Consider the following 24761-nt stretch of genomic DNA (forward strand, 5'->3'; position numbering starts at 1 on the left):
TTAACTGTTGGTAAGGTTTTGTTTTGAATCTTCGCCCTTATTTTGTCACCCTTCTTTTTTGCAAGTTCTAAGCTTCCAGTAACAATTATAATATCTGGAATGTCTTTCCGATCATTATGGAGAAAGAACCGTGCTAAAATCATTTATTGCAATAATACAACTATTGTATATACAATAAACAAACAAATTTACAGTTGAAAAGAAGATGGTATTATTTTTGTTGTGAGAATGTTTCATAATGCAATTGATGGCCGTAGAAGGTTTACATATTCCAACAAGTGAATTTTCTGGCCAAAATAGTAAGCTATGTTGGTTATTTAAGGTTTATGTTCTCCATGAAACTTGTGATGTTGTGACAAGTCTACAGCCGAGACTTGCAGCCAAAATGATAAGATACGTATCTAATTGAATTCAATATTTTCAAATCTATCCTTTCACCGAGCTATAATTATGATGTTATTTAGACTTTTTCCTAGGGAATGATCTAACCTTGCTTAAAAAAAGAAAAAAAAATCAACCAATATTTAATAAAAAAAAACGAAGCAAACTTCAAAAATCTACTTCGATGTATGGATAAAGCTAAATCTCAGCCTTCGAACGATAACAAAATGTTTGTTTTGCCTAAAAACATCACAGCAATAGGTCTACAGTTTTTCCCCCAAAAAAACTCGAACAGGGAAGAAAAATCTTAACTACGTACTTCCGAAAGTATTAAATCCTTAGAAAAGAGCAATTAATTCTCTTAACTACGTACTTCCGAGAGTGCTAATTCAGGTGTATTAAAATCCTCCTTGAATAATTCCTAAGGATAGGTCTCGAATCAGATTTAAAAAGCATAGTCCTTTGAACGACAGGAAATAAAGACCCTCCAGAGCCATTCATGGCATGTAGCGCAGCGAATCGACGTTTCAGTTGCTCAGGCTTTTTTTTTTATAGGGAAAATGAGGAAGCCTGTTGCCCAACCTTACGACTGCGAGAATCTAACTCCGTAACCCGCATTGCCAAAGCAGAGCATCAATCCACTGTGTTACCACAGGGTTATATTTCATTTTTTTTTTCTTATTTACCACAGGATGAGTTTTACTCTTTAATTTCTGGTCCCTATCCTAGCCAACATGATGAACTACGTATTTTGTTTATCCGCAATTCCCCGGGGTTTTTCTACAAATATTCTCGAACAATTCCTCTTGAAGTCTTATAAATTGAGTCTTATCCAAAAACATTAAAGCCTAGTCGAACGTTACAGCACATTACTCAAAGTAATGTTTTCAATTACTTAATGTCGCAAGCTCTCGATTCATTTTTCTAAGATAAGCTCTTTGGTCGTTATATAGGAGTTATTTTTTCTAACGATGATCTATTACCATGGTTTCACGAAAAATTTGTTCGTATTAATTAAGAAGCGTACCAGATTCAGTGTGGGAAAGAGGAAATACTTGAGGAAGAAAAAGTGGCAGAACACAAATCAAAAGACACTCAATATGCCAGAAGAAGGAATATTCGGAGAACACAAGAACATAGAAATAACTGACATAAGATTTAAACTACTTGTCATATGATCATTTTAAAGAAATACTTATTACAAATAATCAACTGCACGGCGGTTCCTGCAGAAGGTGACCACGCTTAGCCTACACTTAGCAACAGATCTTACATGTACGTCATCTTAAGTATAATACATATATATTTAGGTGGTCGTGATCTATTATTGATGATTCAAAAAGAAAAGAATGAGAAAGATGTGTATTTTGATGAGAGAAAATATTTAGTCAGATTTATATGAGGTAACATATTCTCTAAATTCTCAGAGCTTTCCGTAGACCCAGTCTGTACCCCTTTCTTAAAGAAAAGAGTTGGCGAGAATGGCAATTCTAGTTTTACAGATAAAAAACCTACATCATGAGTTTTATGAGGGATACAATATCCTCATGATTAACGACCGCCCCAAGAAAAAACTCCCTATCTCGAAAATCGTAGTTTCGAGAAAAATCACTTCAAAGATTTGAAATTGTTTTTCTTCAGCCTCCAACATCACGGTAAAACACAATATTTTAACTTGAGACAGCAAGCAAAGAATGATTATTTGCTGACAAAAGTGATCAAGTTTAAAAAGGACATATTGCCTTGAATACTGTAAAATTCTTGAAGGGTTAGGGCCCTTCCGCCACATGACATTTTTGGAATCTAAAGTAAGGCTTTACCTTTTTTTTAACTAAAAGTGGCAAAGGTTAAAATCTAGTTTTAAAATCAAGAATTCACAGAAAACCGTGGGTCGTTTGGCCACAACTACTAAACAATAACAAAGAGGGGCCACCTGCTGATTTGCTCAACATGCAAAACAGGTTTATTGCAGAGAAAACACAGGCTCTCCGAATGAACAAGGATCAGCCGTTACAGGATGACAGAGGACTCCTATACCTATTGATTTCACTATCATACATGTCTAACAATCTAAGCTAGATTCGGAGCGATAGAGCTTTAAGTGAATTTTTGGCCAAACTCCAAGGAAATCCAGAAATTCAGGCACTTTGTCTAAACAGATAGAAGTGATTTCTCATTTTTTGAATATAAGTCAGCAATGGGTCTCCAGCCCGAAGACATATTTTCAGCACTTAAGGTTTACTGTCAAAAAAAAAAAAAAAATTAATTTCCTCAAAGACAAAAAAAGAACTTGCTGTTAATTTCTGTTTTCCAGCAAGTGCAGAAGGCTATTACTCGAAATTAAAGAGCTCAAAAATGTTGTATACTCTATCGTAATATATTTCTAGCTACAAAATTAATGCTGCAAATTTTAATTTGCTACCACTACTGATTGATCATAGCGATAGTTGTCATAATCTTTTTTTCAAGGGACACTAAAAAAAACTTTCAAAACAGTAGTCCCAAAAGTTTCTTATATTTTGCTGATTTGAAACCTGCAAATTTGACACCATTGGAGGTGCTCATTGAGACTAATTTCTTTAAGAAAAATCTGCATAATCAAAGACGGCAAGTCCCTTTTTTATTTCCTTTAGTAAATTATACTCTTACTTTTGACAGTAATTAACTTGATGTTATCAGTTTTCTTTTTCCTAATTATTGATTTTTATGGCAGAAAGCTAATTAAGCAAATAATTAAGCCTGTCCTAGGTGAACGGTTAGGACACTGAACTCAGAAGTGAAGGGTCGCTGATTCAAGTCTCAATGGTGCCTGCTGTTTGGTAAGGGGAGAGACTCAGTGGCATGTCCCTATAAGGCAAGCCAAAATTCTACCCAGCTTCAAATGAGTACCTAGATGCATCAAGGGGAAAACACAGGAAACGTCAGATGATTTACCCCCAACCAGACATAACGCTCCTGGTAGAGGGCAGATTATAAGGAGATCAGCACGTGGGTACGCGGACCTCATCGGTTTGAATACGAAAGTTATGCTGATGTAGGTTTTTCCCGGACCCTCACTTTTTTCATAGATTTTTATCTTTTCCGTGGATTAAACAAAAAAAAAAACTCCAAAATGAAATTTGACTTTTTGTCCAAATTCTTCGAGAACAACTGCCCTAATACAAGATATGTAGAATTGGAATGAGCGGCATTTTTAAAGTACTATAAAGCTTTAGCACAAGGAGCGAGAGAATGAGTAGGACAGCCACCCTCATATACGGAACAATTTCTTTTTTTAAAGTTGTAATGTCACTCTTTACTTTCATTTCAGATTTTTTTTTTCTGTTTAATCGCAGTTCGTTTCTCATAGTATATCCAATGTCATCCTAAATGCAAGGAGAACTACCTCCCTCAAACATAATCTTTAAATTAAAACTTAGCTTTTGCGCGGCAAGGCTTCGAGAAAAGAGTTCATTTAATGTTTTGCTTTTCAAAATCAAGTATAACCATCCAAATTAAACCACCATCTCCTATAGATGAAGGGAGCTGTCACCCCTTTGGGTTTCATTCTGCAGGATTCACCATCCCAGATTTGCTATCAGGATTCGCTATCATATATATTCAGAAACACTTCATACAAAAAAGGATATATTTCATATTTTTCCGATAGTGTCTTTAGGTCTCTCATGCTTATTGAACTTCATTGCACAGTTTCCAAAAAGATGCAACATCTTTTTGGAGAAGTTTAATTCCTGTTTCTAAATTATACAAAATTTCAAACGCTAAGAGCTTTTAATGAATAACTTTAAAATTAATACAGATTGTATATTTGTTACTGTGAATGTCCGAAATATGGTTTATGTCGACACTCACCGGTGAATGTCCGGAATTCCCTTTTCTCTGCTTGAATTCAATTAGCTTTATGAATCAGCTTTTTCAGTCTTATGCAAGCTTTGATGGTACAAGCTGAAGTTAGGTTAAGTTAAATTAGGTTATAAATCTTAGAAATGGGTTAAAAACCTAACCTGTCACCATCAAGCCTTGCATAAAACTTAAAAGTTGACTGGCGGTGCCGATTAAATCCAAGGAGAAAAAAAAAAGGTATTTCAGACATTCTCCAGTGAAGGTCGACATTCACGGTAACATATTCAAAATCAGCATATATTGCGTTGTAAACATGAACAACCATATTTTGTTGTTGAATAAGTTGTAATTGAACTTTTTTGGAGTTTCGATTTCTATTGACAGATTTAGCCCCGAGACACACCTGACGTTTTTTACGGAACGTTTGTTTTATCAAGCGTTTTTTTTTCTTTTTTTTACCGAGCGTTTCTTTTTTACCGAGCATTTTTTTTTGCCGTTGCTTCTCTAGCGCGGAGTGGTAAACATTTTACCGTCGCAACATCAATCGATCATAATAGTTCTGATAGATCCCAACAGATCATAAATAGATCATATCAATATAATAGATCTATCTAATAGACCATAAATAAATCATAATTAGATCATGAGCCTTTTTGTATTTTCATTGAAAATAACTGAAAAAAAAACGACAAATTTGTCCCCCTCTACACATTGAAAAATACATTGTCTGTCCCCCTCCTATATATTCGGATGAATTTATTAGACTTACAAGCACTGGGGAGGGGGGGGGGGGTCAGTTAAACTTAAAGCCATTCTGAAAATCGATAGGTAGAAATTTCCTTAATATAAATGAATTCAAATTTTGTCAAAAGAACATTTAGTCTAGGGCACATAAATTGGATTCCTAACACTTTTTATGAAAAATAAGATTTGATTTGTTTATGGTCGAAGGCAGTGGCTAATTTGGGCCCAAACCTCTGAAACTTCAGACTTCTTTGAATTTCTGCGAACTTACTAGCCAAATTATCTAGCATTTTTTTTCTTTAGAATTGCCCTCTCCCCTCCTAGAAAAATAAATTCATTTATGGATTCCAATATATTTTTTTATGATTGACCCTCTGCAAACACACTCTCTCGTAAAAAAAAAAAATACACACATCCACTGTGTCCGCTTCCATTCAGTTCCGTAGGTCTTAGGTGTTAAAATAAACGATCGTTTATTTTGCCTCGGCTTAGGCGTTAAAATAAACGATCGTTTATTTTGCCGTTCGTTTATTATGGTGACAATGGACAACTCTGTTGCTGCCCTCAGCGTTTGCCTCACCGAGATTTTTTTTTTACTTCCCAATGTGGACGTCGCAATACTATTCTACACACCACTAAGACACGCTCAGAAAAAAAAAAACGCCATGGATGTCTTAAGTATGAGGGAGGGCTAATAATCCGTACTTCAACTCCCTTTCTTTACCCTCAAGTTTAATATTCCTAAAAAATATGCACCCTTCGAATATTCCTTAGGAGTGTGGTGATTTGAAAATAAAAAATTATTCACAGGGCCATTATTTCCACGGTTTTAAACGCAGATTCATAAGGATGAACAAACCTGTTGTACAGCGATTAACCATGGATGCCAGTAGGTGGGCGACACCCCGCTGGGGAACAAGGAGACATTAAGTATTGTATATAAATAAGAAATGAGTAATATTGCCTTTTAAACTCACTAAAAACACAGATCCTGGTAGCATTTGCCTGGAATTGCAAAAATTGTTTTCGGAATACCAAAGAAACGAATATTTTTAAGAGAAAGTTTTTTTTGTACAAAAGGCCAAGAGGTTATATCTATTTTGGAATGCCAGAATTTCAATATTCAGCCAAGTTTAGACGAAATATGCAGTTTAAGCTAAATAGCGCCAAAAATTGCAATGACTGAGCGATATGTGTAACGGTAGAATCAATTTGCATTGGGTTTTCTATCACCCTGACAGGACTTGTCGTTTTTGACTGGGACTATACCTGGGCTCAAAAAGCAACCTTTATAAGGGTGCTACGTTCAAAACCTGTACAATTTCATCAAGACTGTTTTTGACAATAACTTAATTAATTATACGTTCCCAGCTTCTCTTTTTTGTTCTTATTGAAAAAAAAACAAACAAACAAAAGACTTCATTAAGAGAGAAAAGGAAAATACAAATACAAATCCAAAATGATCAGTTGTTTACAAAGCAACGACAGGAATTAATTTAGATCCAGTTGCGTTAGTTCCTATCTGATTAAGGGAAAACCAATTTCCAACTGCTAGAATTTATTTTAGACAATTTTCTAGTGTTTGTCTTAACTAGCAGGACAATTTTTTCTTTTGAGGATACTTGATGGAGGAATAAGGAAAACCAAACAAAATAAGCTGGTCAAACTTCCAAGGTATTGAGTAAAATGGAAAACCAAAACAAGCTGGACAGGAAAACAGTTTTGGTTTTTTTTTTAATCAAGGGTTTGGTTTGATATTTAACACTTTTCTTAATAATTAATCGCGGTTTCTTAGCTATACCTTGGTAAGTTTAGCTATACTATGGTAAATTACAGAAGTATAAAATAAAGAAGTGACAATAATGGCACTTTGTAACGTAGCCTTCATAATGCGTTTTTTTTTTAGTTTTTTTTTTTTTTAATTACTTCTAGCCAATAAGACATGTATTTGAAACCAGAGCCAAACCTCAAATACTTTTTTTTATGTTGTAAGGTTCAGTCACGTAGCCTTAGTTTAGTATTTGCTTGTCAAGGAAATTAAAACTTTCCCAACTCAAAAAATTGCTTTATCTGTTGTCTGGTAATCAGACTTCTGAGTCACCAGCAGCAGCATAGTTTAACTTTCAGAAAACTAAGAAATCGGTATTATAGCTTGAAATTGTCTGTACTATAGACAGAAATTGATGAATTTTTGAGGTTTACTGAGTTTCAAGATTTTTTCCAATTTTAAGGGTAGGCCTACTGAGTTAGCCGTGGTTCAGTTAATCTTCACTATTATTCGTGGCAGGGTGTCCCGTGGTATAGCCTCAAGGATATCAAACAAGGATGGTGTCCGCCACTATTTCAAATGCTTTTAATCGAGTTTGGCATAGAAGTCTACTAAAGAAGCTCAAATCGCGTTGAGTCGGTGGTCCGGTGCGGTTGAACATCTTATAAATAATCGTTTTACGAAGAATATCACTGACAGTTCTGAGCACCCTGATTACCTAGTGAAGGTTACGGTATCCTGGAACAGCCTTTTTCCTTGCAGGTACCAATGACAAGAAGGTTGTGAATGATGCCCCGTTCCAAATACTTCGTTCGGCTAGCTTGATCATTCCTCTATAAGAGTCCTGCATAAGAACTTTTAATAAATCCCGCATCCTGATATACGCTGCGACACACAAAATTTACTCGGTATCAATGTAGAGAATCAAGAAAAGGGCTAGTAGGCAGAATCTAGAACAACTTAAGAGGTGCCACGATGTTTAACGACAAGGTCCGATATAGCTTCAATATCTGCATTCTATAAATCTTCTAACCTTCTTCAGCGGACCTTTCCGTGTACTAAGGTTGTTCAAGGCGATAAGGCGAACATGTACATCATTTATCCATTTGACTACCTAAAGGAATGAAAGAAGAAGGCCGAGAAAAGATCACGTGAAAAACAGCCTATTTTGATACTTTAAATCCATTTTTAACTGTGTTCCGACATTACAATTTCATTTAAAGCAGCGCGTTGTTTTCTTCACAGGAAGATAGCCAAATATCTAAACCAAATGATTAAAAGACTTATCGGGAACCCAAAAAGTTTCAGATGACGTGAAGTGTGTTATTAAACTTCTTTTTAAACACCAACTAAAATAACAACTTAAAAAACATATTCCAAAATAACCAGCATGACGCTTATAGGACGCATAGGTGAAATGCAACAGAAATAAAACAACAACAATAACAAAGAGCAACATAATACATTATAGCAGTAAAAGTAGTTATTGATGATCCCGTAGAATTTTCGTAAATTTAATAGAAAATGTGTCTGCAGAAAAAGAAATTACAAGAACACAATCGCACTTACCTGAAACGTATCTTGAAGAAGAACGTCACCCAATTTATCAACCGATAGATCACATCCTTCCAGCATAGATAAATGAAGAGCATCGTTGACTTTCTTAGGAACATTTAACATCACTTCTAAACTTTCCTGAGGAAAAGAAGTTTCATATTTATCTTTTTTTTACCTTAAAAATAAAGTATATAAAAAAAGGTATTGTATCTTTGAGAGTGACCCCCCCCCCCCTCCCCTCCACAGCCCTCAGGGCAATGTAGGTTATTCCCTGGGGGCATATAGGGTATATATAGAAAGGGTGATCGTACAAACTTCGGAGGGGGCCATTGCCCCCTCTAGTGCCCTTTTTAAGATTCAGAGTGATCGAAGGTGGATGCCCCCCTCCCAAAAAAAACCTCGTATTTCCCCTTAATGTATCTGATAGAAATTTTGAGATGGCCATTTGTTGTTGTAGAAACTTCAAGAAAGGCTCATTTGATTAGAAAATGAAAGGGCTAGTGCCCTTTTTATTAGTCAAAAGTGACCGAAGGGCAACAATTATGCATGTATTAGCATAAATTAAACAGTGAAAACAGACAGAAGGGTTACCCCAATAAACAAGAGGAATTCTGTTACTGACTCAAAGATTATATAAATTTATTTGTAACCCACATACAGCGAAAAACACTGGAGTAAAAATTAAGGAAAATAAATAAAATTCACTACAAAAAATAAATAAATAAGTAGCTGTACCGATATCAAACAGCATAAAACAACTGGATCAGACGATCACGATGGCTCAGCCTCAAGAACGCTTCAGAAATTAATTCCTGTTAATTAATAAATGAAAAAATGAATAATGTTAAAACAAGAAATATTCCATCTCACATTACAAGTCATGAAGGAGTCAAGATAACTGATGAGAGAGGGATGGCGGAAGCATTTGCTGACCATTTTAGAAAAGTTGGACATGGTCTGGTGGATCAAATTTTTGCTAGAACACATAATCATAGAAAATATTTACCAAATAAAGTAGATAAGACTATATTTATGTACCCTATCCGGTTCTTGGAATACCAAAAAGCCGTTACTAGTTTGAACAATGGATTTTTGACAAGGTGTAAGGGTATATCAACTTTACGGTTTTAAGAATTAGCTGGTATACTTCTTCAGCCGCTTTTATATATTTTAAAATCATGCATAAATAATGGAATTTACCCAGTATGTCCTAAATTAGCCAAAATTTTACCCTTTTTTAAAAAAAGGTGATAAAGATAACCCAAACAATTATAGGCCAATTACTATTTTGTCACCTGTTTCTAAAGTTTTTGAAAAGATAATAAAAAGTAGATTTATTTCATTTCTGGAAAAGAATAAGTTTTTTTCTCCTAATCAGTTTGGTTTTTTGAGTGGTAGATCAACAGAGCAAGCAGTAGCTGCCTTACGTCATTTCTTATCAGAGGCTATGGATGATAGTTATTTGGCGGCAACTATTTTTTTTTACATATAAAAAGCTTTTGATACAATAGATCATGCAATTCTTTTTGATAAGCTGGAAAATATAGGAATCCGTGGAAAAGCTCTGGATTTAATGAGATCGTATTTATCTGAAAGAAGTTTTAAAGTCCAAGTTTGTGAAGAATCATCTCATATTTTCCCGTTAGAAAATATAAGGGTACCGCAGGGATCTGTACTGGGGCCGATGCTTTTTTTGATTTATGTAAATGATCTTCCAAAGTGCATGCCCTCAGGTGATGAGCCATCAATATTGTTTACGGATGATACAGCAATTAGTTTGAGGGCGGGCAACGAGGAGGACCTACGATTGTCCTTGGAGGCTGTTGCTTTGAATGTAAATTCTTGGTTTCATGATAACCGATTAATACCTAATTTAGAGAAGTCGGAATTTATGGTTTTTGGGAGAAGTTCGAGGTCAGTGAAGCCTGTGTCATTTCAAATCATTAATATTGGAGCTTCCTCCATAAAAAGAGTGGATTTATTTAGATATTTAGGTATTTATATTGATTCAACTCTGTCGTTTAAGACGCATATTAGTAAACTTAAAGCAACAGTGGCGTGGAATCTCGGTTGTTTGCATAGATTAAAGTTTCTGTTTCCATACCAAATCATTAGAACTTTATATTTTTCATTAATTGATTGTTATTTCCAGTATTGTCCGAGCGTTTGGATGCTGACTTTCCCTTCACATTTACGAGGACTCCAAATTGTTCAAAATAAATCAATAAGAAATCTGGACCATTTTTTAGCACACCCTAGGAAGACAGGAATTATCTGAAATTAAAACATCTTTTCTATTTCTTGATATTCTGGATTTAAAACAAATTTTGCACCTTAATTTGGGCATATGGTTTTTGAAAATCCAACATAAAGATAATTTTTTCAATAGTATGAAACTTTTGGTTGAAAATAAACATAGCCATTTATCAAGAGCTAGGATTAAGTTTCTTTTCCCGTTTGTTAAAATTGAGAGATCAAGACTAAGTTTAAGATATCAACTTTCTCATATTGCGAAAAAATATAAGTTATTTGAATTAGTAAGTGAATCACCATCACTATACATATATAAAAAGAAATTGAAAAAGATGGTCCTTTCAGCCTACAGTAGCGGGGATTGATTGTATTATTGATTTATTTATAAATTGTTATGTAAATCTCATCCCTATATCCGTGAGTCGATAGTTAAATTATGTATGTTTTTTTTTTTTTTTTTTTTTTTTTTTTTTTTTCATTTCTTCTTTAAATTTATTTTAAATTTTGTTATGTTCTTACCAAATTTTCTTTTCTTTCTGAAGCTTTGTTAGCGGGAAGTGTAAAATTTTTTTTTCCCCCTATTGTTTGATAAAGGAGACATTACGAGATTCCTCTCTTCTCCTTTGTATAAAATTAATGTATATGTTTTTGTTAAATAAAGTCAAGTCAAGATGGAACAGAGTGCACATAATATGCACATAAAACTGGAAACACCGGAAATACCAAATACGGATTTGATTCAAAGCAAAAAATAAAGACCAAGCCGAGCCGCCGAGCTTTTGGTACTATGTATATATATATATATTATATATATATATATATATATATATATATATATATATATATATATATATATATATATATATATATATATATATATATATATATATATATATATATATATATATATATATATATATATATATATATATATATATATATATATATATATATATATATATATATATATATATATATATATATATATATATATATATATATATATATATATATATATATATATATATATATATATATATATATATATATATATATATATATATATATATATATATATATATATATATATATATATATATATATATATATATATATATATATATATATATATATATATATATATATATATATATATATATATATATATATATATATATATATATATATATATATATATATATATATAAAACTTTGAAAAGTTCGAAGACATTAATTTCTTATTGTGGTAATTAAGACAAAAATATTTCAATTGAACAATAACTTACTCTTAGAACCGATCACCTAGGAGATTTTATACTAAACAGCCATCATTTCCAGAAAAGGGGTTTTAATTGTCCTATCGGAAACAGCAATTGCAGAACTAGCAAAACTGGGGAAAAACCAAGTAGATAATATTAGAAATATTGACAAAAAAGAAAAAAAAACACGACAAACAAGATGAAACTTTCCATCTGGAAATTTCCAGATTCTGGAACTTTTCCATTCTGAAAATTTCCACTGACATAAAATCAGAAACTTCATATAAACTGCATGCTTTTTCAGAATCTACCCCCCCCCCCCCGCTCTTCAGAAAATGCCTTGGTCCGCAAAAAAATTTCAAATAAGTCCACGGAAGTCCCTAACTTTTTTTTTCTCTGAACAGAAATTGTAAACAACCTATTTTTGTTCTTTTATTTTGCTTAATCAAGTTAATTAGTCTCCGTTTGTTCAAAATTTTATAATCAGAACACTAAAAAATACTTGATTGGTTCATACCTTAAGTTCACCCTGATCAGCTTGTTCACAGCAGGATTGCAATTCTTTAAGAAGGAGCTGATATTTAGTGATCCTCTGAACTGGCTTAATGAGGTACGCAGCAATTGGATGCTCAATACGATATCGTCGTTGGACTTCCTCGAAAAATGAGTTGCCTATAGCAACTAATTGATTGGATTCCTGCATATCTCGACAATATTGCACATACATATCAAATTTCTGAGCCTGGAACATAATTTGTACAAATGATTTGTTGTTTATGGTTGGTCTGTTTTGAATTTATGATGAATTAGACTTTATTTTTATGGTGTCTTTTCGGAAGCCTTAGGTGATGAGGGCGAAGCCATCAAATAAAATTTACCAACAAGCACTGTTTAAAAAAAGACATCAATAAATTTAGGCCACATTTAAATTTGCAAAAAGAAAATACACCTTATAGTTCATGCAATAAGACGTTTTGTGTTATTATTTCTTTTCCTAAGTTCGGAAAATTTCCAAAGTCAGTTCAACTAAAGGAGATTTCCAAGAAAAAGTAAAACATGAGCAAATTAAGGCAAACAGAAAAAGCCAGTAGCCATCTGAAGCATGTTCAAAATTCGTTTTGAAAAAAAAAATGCGGGAATAATGATTTTGTATTTAATTCAATTTCTAATTTCTTCCTGTTTAAGAATACTGATGTTGATACAACTACCGATCCACCCCTGCCAATAGACGTAGAGGCCCAGGAAAAGACCAAAACTGTTTGCTTAATGGTTTTGAAAATAATACCAGCACCTGGTCTAAGGAGACCCTAATGCATATAATCTTTTAAGTGGGAGAAGGAGGAGAAGAAAATAACCAAACAGATATAACAAATATGATTTTTTTGGGGGGTTTCCAGCGACTTAAATTTCTAGCCCAAAAGTAGCAAGATTTGAAATACTATAGCCCAAAACCCCGCCTAGCGGGGTTTTAATCACTTGTCCCACGAATGTGAAAATTTTATAGCCCAATGGCTAAAAATAGCCCAACCTGGCAACACATCTCAGGACTAGGGTTAAAAAATCACCCAAGATACAACACACATGGTCCAGCCAATCCCAGCCAAAGCAGGGTGCCACGTAAAGTTTTCTCATTCAAAATTATTCTCCTTTTCAATTTCCGGTAAATCTTACCAAAACCTTACGCCCCAAAATACATTTTTCTCGGGAATGAGTAATCTTTCTGCGCTATAACTGTACAAGATAATTCGATCTGGGAGAAAAAATATTACACTAAAAGTGAAAACAAAAGATAACGCAGTAGAAAGAAAAGGAGGAGGGGTGACACAGGGAATCTCCGAGTGGGAATAATTAAACTTAGCTAAAGAGACAAAAAGAAAATGACGTTTATCTGGTAATCAGGACCAAGGGCCTTAACAGTGACCAAAGAACAAAAACGATTCTAAAAAATACTTTTTACTTTCATACACAAGTAAGGTTTTATTTGTCGAATGTAAAGCAAAAGTAACAAAAAATTCTAAAATAAATATAGCTAGTGTATTTATTTAGGTTTTTACAAATAATGTCGAAATTCTGCTGGGTTACACTAGATGTGAGTGATTAAGTCCCTCGCCGGGAGGAACTTTAGTTTCCTCTCTTATCAGTTATTAATGTTATTGGGACTGGATCTGTGGTAGATATTTATTCCTCCGAGTTTGGACTTAAATGAGTTTGGATAAAAACAAGAGCTCCTTTTCAAACAAGAGTGTTCATGTAAGTACCTACCCAAGTAACAAAACAATGGCCAACATCTTCTGGCATGGATTCATATTTTTCCAGTTCTTTAAGGAATATTTCCCGGTGAAATTCTAAGACTTCTTCAATATTTGAGAATATAACACAATCTTTCCCTTGAAGATTCAGTGGTGGATTGTTTCGAGATTCGACAAGGTAGTATTGTACACAACAATCGAGATCTTTCACATATGTCTGCTCAGTTTGAAGAAGCTCTGCCATAATGAACCTAAAAAATTGAAACAAATTTTAATTTTAACTTATTAGGCCTAACAAAAAAAACAAAAAAAAAAAACGCCAATATTTTTATTTTAAATACCTTAATACTTAGCAAATAAAGTTTAGCTTGCATTGATAATAGGTCTATAAATGAAAGAGGGTAAGTTGTGTTAGTCCTGGGGGTGCTAGACCATTTATGTATTTATACATGAAAACAGCAGTTTGGAGCAGATAAATATGTTTTACTGTTTTACTTGGATTTAAGAAAAGCTTCTTTAGAATTAAATCTGTTAAAATAGGTTGACTTGACAGTTCGATTTTGTATGGTTTAAATTTTGTGTATGGTTTACATTTGTATGTTCTTTCCATGACAATAATTCATCAATGATTACACCTAAATATTGAAATTTTGAAACCTCGCCTATCAAAAATTTATCAACTGTTAAACTTAGTTTAGTATTTACCCTTTCAATGGTAGAGAAAATCATGTAATTTGTTTTTTTTTAATTAATCAGTAAACGGTTACTCCTAGTCATTAGATCATTCAGCGCGTTTGCCATGATTTCAAAAATGGTTTAAACAGATAAAGCTGGGAATAGTAAAACAGTTTCAAATGCAATTGATATTGTAAAATAATTCTTCATCAAATTTACTATGTCCAAGGTATAAATAAGACATAGAAAAGTATTTTCCTACATTATGTCCCATAGCTCCCTAAAATTGACCCTTGTAGAACTCTGCAAGTAATTAGGTGTTCTCGTGATTTTTTTACTCCAACGATAACCACCTGTGATCTATCCGATAAATATGATTCAATCCAACAAGCAATCCACGGTGGAAAATTATATTTCTTTAACTTTCTATCTAAAAGACGATGGTTTATTGTATCAAAATCTTTCGACATGTCAATAAATAAAGCTGAGGTGTAAAAACCCTTACCTAGAAATTTCTTCCACTTTAGAAGTAAAATGGGTGATAGGATTGATCCATCGAGTGCCCTTTCCGAAATCCATGTTGGTTTGGTGGTATGATTCCTCTTTCTTCCGCAAATTTACTAATTTTATCATGCATAGCTTTTTCAAGAATTTTAAAATAACCGGTAAAACTAAAACATTTGACTATGCAAAAAATATTTTCTTCTACTTTATCTAGAACCACTTTATCTACAAACAATATAACGCTTTACTATAGGGAACACTATAACGTTGCCTATAGTAAAGGCCATACGGCTCCAATGTTTTATTATTAATTAAAAAAAACTTTTTCCACAAAATAAGTTTTTCAAAGAAAATTGATGAACTCCATTAAACAAAAAAGGAACAAAAATAAAATCAAATAATCCACCAATCATGAAACTACCACAGATCATCTTCGTTACATGAATAAAAATTGACTCGAGCAGAAATTATAATAATCAACCGATTCAAAATCGGAACGAACAAAATTTAACTTAAGTTGGCTTCAAAACCCCTATGGCGTCCCTTGGTCAGTACCAAATTTATAGTTTACTGAAAAAAATATAAATGTTTTTGATCTTGCAACTTTAATAAATTAAATAATATTAACATTTTGATTACTAAATATCAGTATATGTATATTAAACTGACAATGCACACTCATTTGTATTTTCAATCGAATGAGCCCTTTTCGAAGTTCCCACGGCAACTCCTTCGATACGAAGTGCCCTGGTCTAAACAACAACAACGACAAAAAATAATACATTATACCCACATCGATCCTTACTATAAAAACGTCAAGCCTTCCAATCACTTTCGACTATTAAAAAAGGCACTAGGCCTTTCGATTTCCAATCGAATGAGCCCTTTTGGAAACGACAACGCTTTCTATAAACACCTTATATGCCCCCAGGGCATAAATAACAACCCTTGCCCTAAGGTCTGTTAGGGTGGTTGTCATCCTCTAAGACCGAATTTCTAGAACTTTCAACTGCGTTAAACAAAATGGCTATCTCAAAATTTTGATTGGATGTGTTTGGGGATATGGTGGGCGTGAGAGCGGCGGTAGTCGCTCTCCAAGCACTTTCAACTATTATAAATGACCCTAGCCCTTTCAATTTTTAATCAAATGAGACATTTTGAAGTTTCTACGGCAAAACCTTTAATAAAAATCTTATATGCCCCCAGGGCATAACTTACAAACCTTGCCCTGAGTGCTGGGAGGGCATTCTCAAAGACCTAATTTCCAGAACTTTCTACTACCTTGAACAACATGGCTATCTGAAAATTTTGATTGGAGGTGTTTGGAGGAATGGTGGGCGTGAGAGGGGGGTTAGCTACCCTCCAATCACTTTCGACTATTACAAAGGGCACTAGCCCTCTCAATTTCGAATTGAATGTGCCCCCTTTGAAGTTTTACGACAACTCTATCTATGAAAACCTTATATGCCCCCAGGGCAGAACAACCTTTGCCCTTGGGGCTCTAAGGGGTTTGCCATCCTTAAATACATAATTTCCAGAACTTTCAACTACGTTGAACAAAATAGATATCTCTAAACTTTGATTGAATGTTTTTGGGGAAATGGTGGGCGTAAGAGGGAGGTTAATTACTCTCCAGTCACTTTCGACTATTAAAAAGGGCAATTTCAATTTCCAATCAAATGAGCTCTTTTTGAAATTTCTATAACAACTTTCTATATAAACTTTATATGTCCCCAGGGCATAACTTACAACCCTTGCACTGAGGGCTCTGAGGGGTTTATCATCCTGAAAGACCTAATTTCAAGAACTTTCAACTACGCTGAACAAATTGGATGTCTCAAAATTTTGATTGGATGTGTTTGGGAAAATGGTGGGCGTGAGAGGGGCGGGCGTTAGTCGCTCTCCAATCACTTCCAACTATTAAAAAGGCACCAGCCCTTTCAATTTCCAATTGAATGAGCCCTTTTGAAGTTTATACGCTTTAAATAAAAACCTTATATGCGCCCAGAGCATCACTTACAACCCTTGCCCTGAGGGCTAATGGGGGGGGGAAGGTTGTCATCATTAAAGACCTAGTTTCCCAAACTTTCAACTACGTTGAATAAAATGGCTATCTAAAATATTGATTGGATGTGTTTGGGGAAAAGATGGGCGTGAGAGGGGGGTGATTTGCCCTCAAATCACTTTCGACTATTAAAAAGGGCACTAGCCCTTTGAATTTCCAATCGAATGAGCCCTTTTTAAAGTTTCTACGACAAAGATTTCAATAAAATCCTTATATGCCCCCAGGGCATAACTTATAACCCTTGCCCTGAAGAATGTGGGGGGAGTGTCCTGCCCAAAGGTATAATTTCCTAACTTTGAACTGCGTGGAACGAAATGGCTATCTCAAATTTTTATTGGATTTGTTTGAGGAAATGGTGGGCGTGGAGGGCGTGTTAGTTACTTTCCAATCACTTTCGACTATTAAAAAGGTCACTAGCCATTTCAATTTCCAATCGAATAAGCCGTTTATGAAGTTTCTACGACAATGCGTTATATGAAAACCTTATATGCCCCCTAGGCATAATTTACAACCCTTGCCCTGAGGGCTGTGGGGGGGGAGGGGGTTGATATCCTCAAAGACCGAATTTCCAGAACTTAAAACTACGTGTATCTCAACATTTTGGGTAGATGTGTTTGGGGAAAAGGTGGGCGTGAGAGGTGGGTTAGTTGCCCTCTAATCACTTTCGACTATTAGAAGTGGGGGGATAGACGTGGGGGGGGGGGGCTAGGTGCCCTCCAATCACTTTCAACTATCAAAAAGGGCATCAGCTCTTTCTATTTCCAATCGAACGAGCTCTTTTCGAAGTTTCTACGACAACTCCTTCGATACGAAGTGCCCGGGTATGGAAAATAAATAATACATTGTGCCCACATCGTTCTTTACTTAGGTAGCTCTATTGAGCTGCCTATGATTCATTATTATTTTTTTTCCCAGAGGTACTTCATATGGAAGGGGTTGTCGTAGAATCTTCAAAGAGGGCTCATTTGATTGGAAACCGAGAGTTCTGGTGTCTTTTCTCAGGAGCAGATGAGGATGGAAGGCAACGAATATCTCTTCTACGGCAACCAATTTTCCAAAGCCATCGAATCAAAGTTTTGAAATACTGTAGACATTTGGCTCAATATAACTGATTTCTAGACTGAAATGAAGTTTTCGAGGAGGACACTCCCTTCATAGCCCTCAGGGCACGTTTTGTAAGTTACGCCCTGAGGGCATCTAAGCTTTTTATAGAAAGCTTTGTCGTAGAAACATCAAAAAGGACTCTCGGTTAGAAATTCGGTTAGAAATTCAAAGGACTGGTGCCCTTCTTAATAGTCGAAAGTTATTGGAGGGCAACTAGCCACCTCTAACGCACACCTTTTTCCCAAATATATCCAATCAAAATTTTTCGATAGCCATTTTCTTCAACGTAGTTGAAAATTCTGGATATTAGGTCTTTGAGGATGAAAATCCCCCCCCCCCACATTCCTCAGGGCAAGGGTTATAAGTAATGCCCTGGGGGCCAATAAGATTTTCATAGAAAGCGTTGTTGTAGAAACTTCGAAAAGGGCTCATTTGATTGGAAATTGAAATGGCTAGTGCCCTTTTTAATAGTCGAAAGTGATTGGAAGGCAACTAACACCCCTTCCACGCCCCCCATGTCCCCAAACGCGTTCGATCAAAATTTTTAGACACCCATTTTGTTCAACATAGTTTAAATGTCCGGAAATTATATCTTTGAGCAGAACACGTCCTCCACAGTCTTCAGGGCAAGGGTAATAAGTTATGCCTTGGGGGCATATATGGTTCTTATGGAAGTAATGTTCGTATAAACATCAGAGATTGGAAGTAAAAGTCTAAAACCTACTGCGTCATTGGCGCTTTACTGAAAACTATATGCGTCTTGAACAGTCTTGGAAATTATAAACAACATCAAATTGAATATTTGATGTATAATGATATTAACTGTTGAAAGATACATCATTTAAAGATTTTATTTCAATTTAATTTTTTTTTTTCAATGCTGTAAGAACTGGAACAGAAAATATTTGTAATATAATTCGTTTTCAGTTAAACGCCAATGACGCAGTAGACTTTTGGTTTGTATTTACAGTTAAGGAAGGGGGCAGTAAACTCATTTTTGTAGTGAAACTACATTGGTGTTGAACAACTTTAGAAAGAACTAATAAATTAAACTGATTTTTCGATGTATAATGATATTAATTACTGAAAACTCATCAGTTCAAAATTTTACCATAATTTTAATGTTTATTTTCAATATTAAGTACAAACTACAATATTTTTCATATAATTGGTTTTCATTAAAGCGCCAATTACCCAGTGGGTTTTAGACTTTTGGACTAAGAGAAGGAGGGGATACCCAAACTCTTGTTTGTAGGGAGTTTTATTCGCTTCAAGCTTAATTTCAATATTCAACTCAAGTTTCACTCGTTTTAAGATTTATTTATTCATTTACATTAATTGTTTGATTGTTTGTTTAATTTCTGTTCGTTTTAAGTTTCATTTATACTTCAATGCCAAATATATTTTTTTCATATTCAATATTTTTTCATATTCACTCTAAATATTTTTTCATATTCAATCTAAGCATTACTCGCTTTAATATCTATTTATTCATTTATATTATTACTTGTTGCATGTTTTTTGCTATGATTGTTTATTGAATTTCTGCTCGTTTTGGATTTCATTTATCCTTTAATAGTAATTTCTGGTCGTTTTGAGTTTGAATTTTAACAGGTATTTGTATCTGCTGAGCTTAAGTTTAAAATGGCCTTTACTTTTCTTTGAAAAACTTATTTTTCGGAGTTTTTTTTAAATTAATTATTGAAAAAGAAGATGGCAATACTTGAAGGAGAGTTGAGAAAAGTTTAAGATCTCTTTGAGCTCTTTAATTAAAATCGCTTAAAGGCATGCCTTTTGAAGTTTGTAAAGATTTCTTTTAGAGACTCAGAGAAATCATTTCCTTAAATGGAGTATGAACTGATGTTTTCAATGATCAAAATTATGAGTTTCACACAAAATTTTAGTTTGAATCTAGGAAATTTCGGCTTTTTGCCTTAAACAAAGTATTTTCCTTCATGATGTCTTAGCTTACGTTTTTGAATCTGGCCCAGAATAGATCAATAGTACTAATGACTGTATCTAGCTTAGTCCTCTCTTTGGTACTTTGCAAACACTGTGACTATAGAATGGGTTTCGGCTCCTCGTGGGATGGCCTGCAATTTTTATGCGGCAACCTTCTGGGCGACAAAACGGGGGAAAATAAAAGAATCTTCCAGAGGCACTGATGGCATACAGGGCGTCGATAATTGTCGACGTTTCAGGTGGGGGGTATTTTGTTACAGGGAAAATGGAATGCTTGTCACCCAGCCTAACGGCAGCTGGAAACAGATAAGGGAGGGAGGGGGGTTATATCCTGGTCTTCAAAGCTAAAAGTGCCCAGAATCTTAGGCTTCATGGCAGAAAATGAAAAAAAATCGATATTTTTTCTGATTTCTCTATTCCTATTTGTTTTTCTTTGAAAATGCTGGGTATTTCCGTATGCTCCAGCATTATGAGTTTGCGTAATAAGCTTGTAGATGATTTTAGAAACAGATTCAGATTGGATATTCTAAAATTGTAGCAAATAGGGGAAAATTTAAACGCAAAGCTTTATGTAAGTTATATTCAACTTTTTGTGATCATGTTGTACTTTTTTCTGTTGGTGTTTTAGTCTGCTAAAATGTCAGGATGTTAGGCACCTGCGCTCGTATTACTTTCGATATCTTAAGTTCCTTCTTTATTTCCCTTTACGTACTCGGAACCAAAACTTATTCATAATTATAGCGCACCTGATGTGACAAATAAGCTTGAGTTACTTCACATTAAGCTGCTAAAGTCAGCCCCTGGCAAGATCGGGCTGCATGACGGGCTCATCCGTCTTTTCGTTCAATTGTGGAGTTTTTGTATTTGTGCTGTTTGGTGTTTTTTACTTTCTTTTTTATTTGCACTCCGCTTTTCTCTGTATTTATCAGCGGGTTATAAATAAATTATTATTACTATTATTTCTTAAAAAAAGATAGATTCCTTATGGCATAGACAAAAAAATCTGTTGGGGGGAGGAAAACTTTGCAAACTTAGCAAAACTTTGATCTTGTCCCTTTTTCTGTACCGTCGAACTCAGTTTATTACAAGTGTAGTGAGGATCTAACCTCTGTGGTTTGAAAAAAGGGCCCTGGGCTGGATTATAGAGCATGCCATTAACAAATCTGAACAAGGTGATTCTTCGCAAGTTTTAAATATAACACGACAATCAAAATAACAATATATCTGATTAAAACTAAGGTAAAAACCAATAAAGTATCTTAAACATGTCAACAGTTTGGCAGTTAAAAGCTAACACGAGGTAAATTTAAAAAGATGAAAAATTTAATTTTTACCAATTGTTAAGAAATAGAGTCTATTCAATGAACTTGCAGCTAAAGCAATGCATTACAAAAATACCACCGCCACAGAACCTGCGTATAAGCGGTGGTGTAGCATTGTTTTTCTGATGTTAAGCTTTAATAAAGGGAACGAAATGTTGAGGGGGAGTTAGACCCTCATATAGCTACGATAATAAAAAGAAGAAAAGTTAGATAAAAATAACATGGTTTGTGCTTCTTAGATATGAAATGACAACTTTTGTCATGACAAGATAACTACTCTGACGAATTGCCTGTTTTGGAAGAATCCAGTAATATTTCCTATTCCAAGTAGCTGTCATAACTAGTTCCAAGCTAGATCACTGCTAGAGTTTATATATTAACGCATTGCAAATTTACTTCCATTTCCGCTTGAGCAGAAATTTTGACTGTCATATTCATTACAGGGTCTTATTAAAATATCTTCCTTTTTATGTCTAAGCTTATTAAAAAAAAAAAAAAAAAAAAAAAAAAAAAAAAAAAAAAAAAAAAAAAAAAAAAAAACAATGTTAGGTGATTTTTCAATAAAAATTTCATCCAGCTAGACATTTCTTTTTGTGATTTGAATTATTTTTACCATAACTACCTCGATTTGACGTTCATTCTAAAATAGAAGAGAAAACGGAACAGGGCTTACTCTTTCCTCCTGGCAGATTTTCTTCTTTCCTCTGTCAATTCTTTGGAGTCTTTTGGAACAATCTCAGTTCCAGTAACAGTCAGTGTGGCAGTGGCTGCCACTACCTCATTTAGTTTGCTTTCTATTGAAGGGTCGGACGATGTGCTTCCACTACCAGTAGATGCTACTTCGTCAATATCCTCAAAAGAGTCAGCAATTCCGAGGCGATTTTCAAGCTGCTGCCTAAACAAAATAAAAATAAAAAGTAGTTAAAAAAGTTAATTACTCTTTATATTATTTAAAGAAACATCGTAAACAAAATTTGACACGCTTAAAAAACAATAAAACATTACTTATTTGAAAATAAATTTCTTTAAAACGTTAGGTACTTCATGTATGATGTTCCTTGAGGGGAGTAACCACTCCCTAATAGGGGAGTTTAATCTTACTCATCAAAAGTTAAGCGCCTGAGAAAATGTGGGTGATTTTCGAAAAAAGTGATAAAGACACCCTAAAAGTCATAAACTCTTATTTAAAATCACATTATCATATTCAGCATATCATAAAACCGTACTGGAGAGGTTTCAAGCTCTTACCTACCAAAATGTGGACTTTCGCATTTTTTTCCAGAAGAAAGATCACGGGTGCGTGTTTATTTGTTTTTTTTGTTTTTTTTTTTCTTTTCCCCAGGGGTAATCGTATTGACCCAGTGGTCCTAGAATATCGTAAGAGGGCTCATTGGAACGGAAATTAAAAGTTATAGTGCCCTTTTTAAGTGACCCAAAGAAATGGAGGGCAACTAGACTCCCTCCCACACTCATTTTTTTCTCAAAGTCACCCAATTAAAATTTTGAGATAGCCATTTTGTTCAGCATAGTCGAACATCTAATAAATATGTCTTTTACGATGACTTAATCCCCCACAGTTCCCAGGGGAAGGGCTACAAGTTATGAACTTTGCCCATTGCTTACATATTGTATTGGTTATTGGGAAGTATACAGACATTTTCAGGGAGAATTTTTTTCTGGTGGGGGGGCTGGAGGAGGGGGTTACTCGGGAGAATCTTTCCGTGGAGGATGTTTCTTTGGGGTAAGGGACATTTCTTTGAAGGGGGCGCCGGATTTTCAAGCATTATTTAAAAAACGATCAGAAATTAAATTTAAAAAACAAGTTTTTTCAATTGAAAGTAAGAAGCAACATTACAACTTAAAATGAACAGAAATTATTACGTATATGAGGGGGTTCTCCCCCAAGTCAATACCTCGCTATTTACGCTACAGTTTTTTTTAGTGCTTTCAAAAGTCCTCTCTATTCTAATTAAAAGGCCTTTGTGATTCAGGGGGTTGTTTATTAATTTTTTTTTTTACTTTTAATGTAAAGAGCATGGTATTGACTAAGGGGAGAACCCCATCATATACGTAATGACATATACGTAATAAAAAAAATAAAAAAAAAACAAGTGATACGGCTCAATAGTAATCGTAACTTTTAAAAACGGAACTTTGATGTCAATAAATTTATCAAAAGAATGGTCTTATAATGCTGATTTTAAATATATAAATTTTATTAAGTTTAGTATCACTCATCAAAGGCTAAGAGCCTGAGAAAATTTACCTGATTTGTTAAAGAGGGGGAAACATCCCCTAAAAGTGAAAGAATTTTAATGAAAATCACACCGTCAGATTCAGCGTATCAGAAAAACCTATAACATAGGTTTCAAGCTCATATCTGCAAAAATCCGCAACTGTGTATTTTCTGCCAGAAGAAAAATATACGAATATAGAAGTTCGTTACGTAAGTTAATTTGTAAATTACGTCAGAACCAAATTTAGAGACAGCCATTTAAGAAAAGAAAAGTAAAATTTTTATGCAAATTTTGTTTACTTATTCAATGACAGTTAACCAAAATAAAAGCTGTATTAACTAAAAACCGATCAAATATTAAATAAAAAAAAACAAGTTTTTAAACTGAAAGTAAGGAGCGAAATTAAAACTTAAAACGTACAGAAGTTATTCCTTATATGGAAGGGGCTATCCCCTCCACAACGCCTCGCTCTTTACTCTAAAGTTTGACTCTGTCTCACAAATTTATTTTTTAAAACAATAAAAAACTTTAGCGTAAAGAGCGAGGCGTTGAGGAGGGGACAGCCCCTTTCATATACGGAAGAATTTCTGTTCGTTTTAAGTTTTAATGTCGCTCCTTACTTTCAGTTTAAAAAACTCTTTTTTTAATTTAATTTTCAGGTAAGGTCGAGAGGGATGATGAACTCAGTCAAAAGATATTATGTGCATCCATATCGTCAAAATAATGTCTATTCCAAACGAAAATAAGCAAACGATCTCGCCAAAGTTGAAAATAAAAGACTTTAAAAGAGTCCGAAATATGGAGCTATGGGCTGCCTCTGATATAAATGTATTCTCTT

At 34.2% G+C, this 24761-nt stretch overlaps 1 protein-coding gene across 2 annotated transcripts in view; it reads right to left on the reverse strand.

The window, feature by feature from the left end:
* The window catches only part of trio (trio Rho guanine nucleotide exchange factor), a 456894-nt gene that overhangs the window by 297142 nt on the left and 134991 nt on the right, over positions 1 to 24761 (reverse strand). For both annotated transcript variants that reach the window (XM_089089484.1, XM_089089483.1), the window contains exons 22-25: positions 22360 to 22581; positions 14068 to 14305; positions 12323 to 12547; positions 8306 to 8431 (exon numbers count right to left, since the gene is read on the reverse strand). In XM_089089484.1, coding sequence (XP_088945610.1) covers positions 8306 to 8431; positions 12323 to 12547; positions 14068 to 14305; positions 22360 to 22581 — 811 coding nt within the window. The remainder of the gene's footprint in view (positions 1 to 8305; positions 8432 to 12322; positions 12548 to 14067; positions 14306 to 22359; positions 22582 to 24761) is intronic.

The sequence above is a fragment of the Artemia sp. Qi Xiang Cuo genome, chromosome 5 (genome assembly GCF_049724085.1).
Source record: "Artemia sp. Qi Xiang Cuo chromosome 5, ASM4972408v1, whole genome shotgun sequence".
Classification (NCBI taxonomy): Eukaryota; Metazoa; Arthropoda; class Branchiopoda; order Anostraca; family Artemiidae; genus Artemia; species Artemia sp. Qi Xiang Cuo.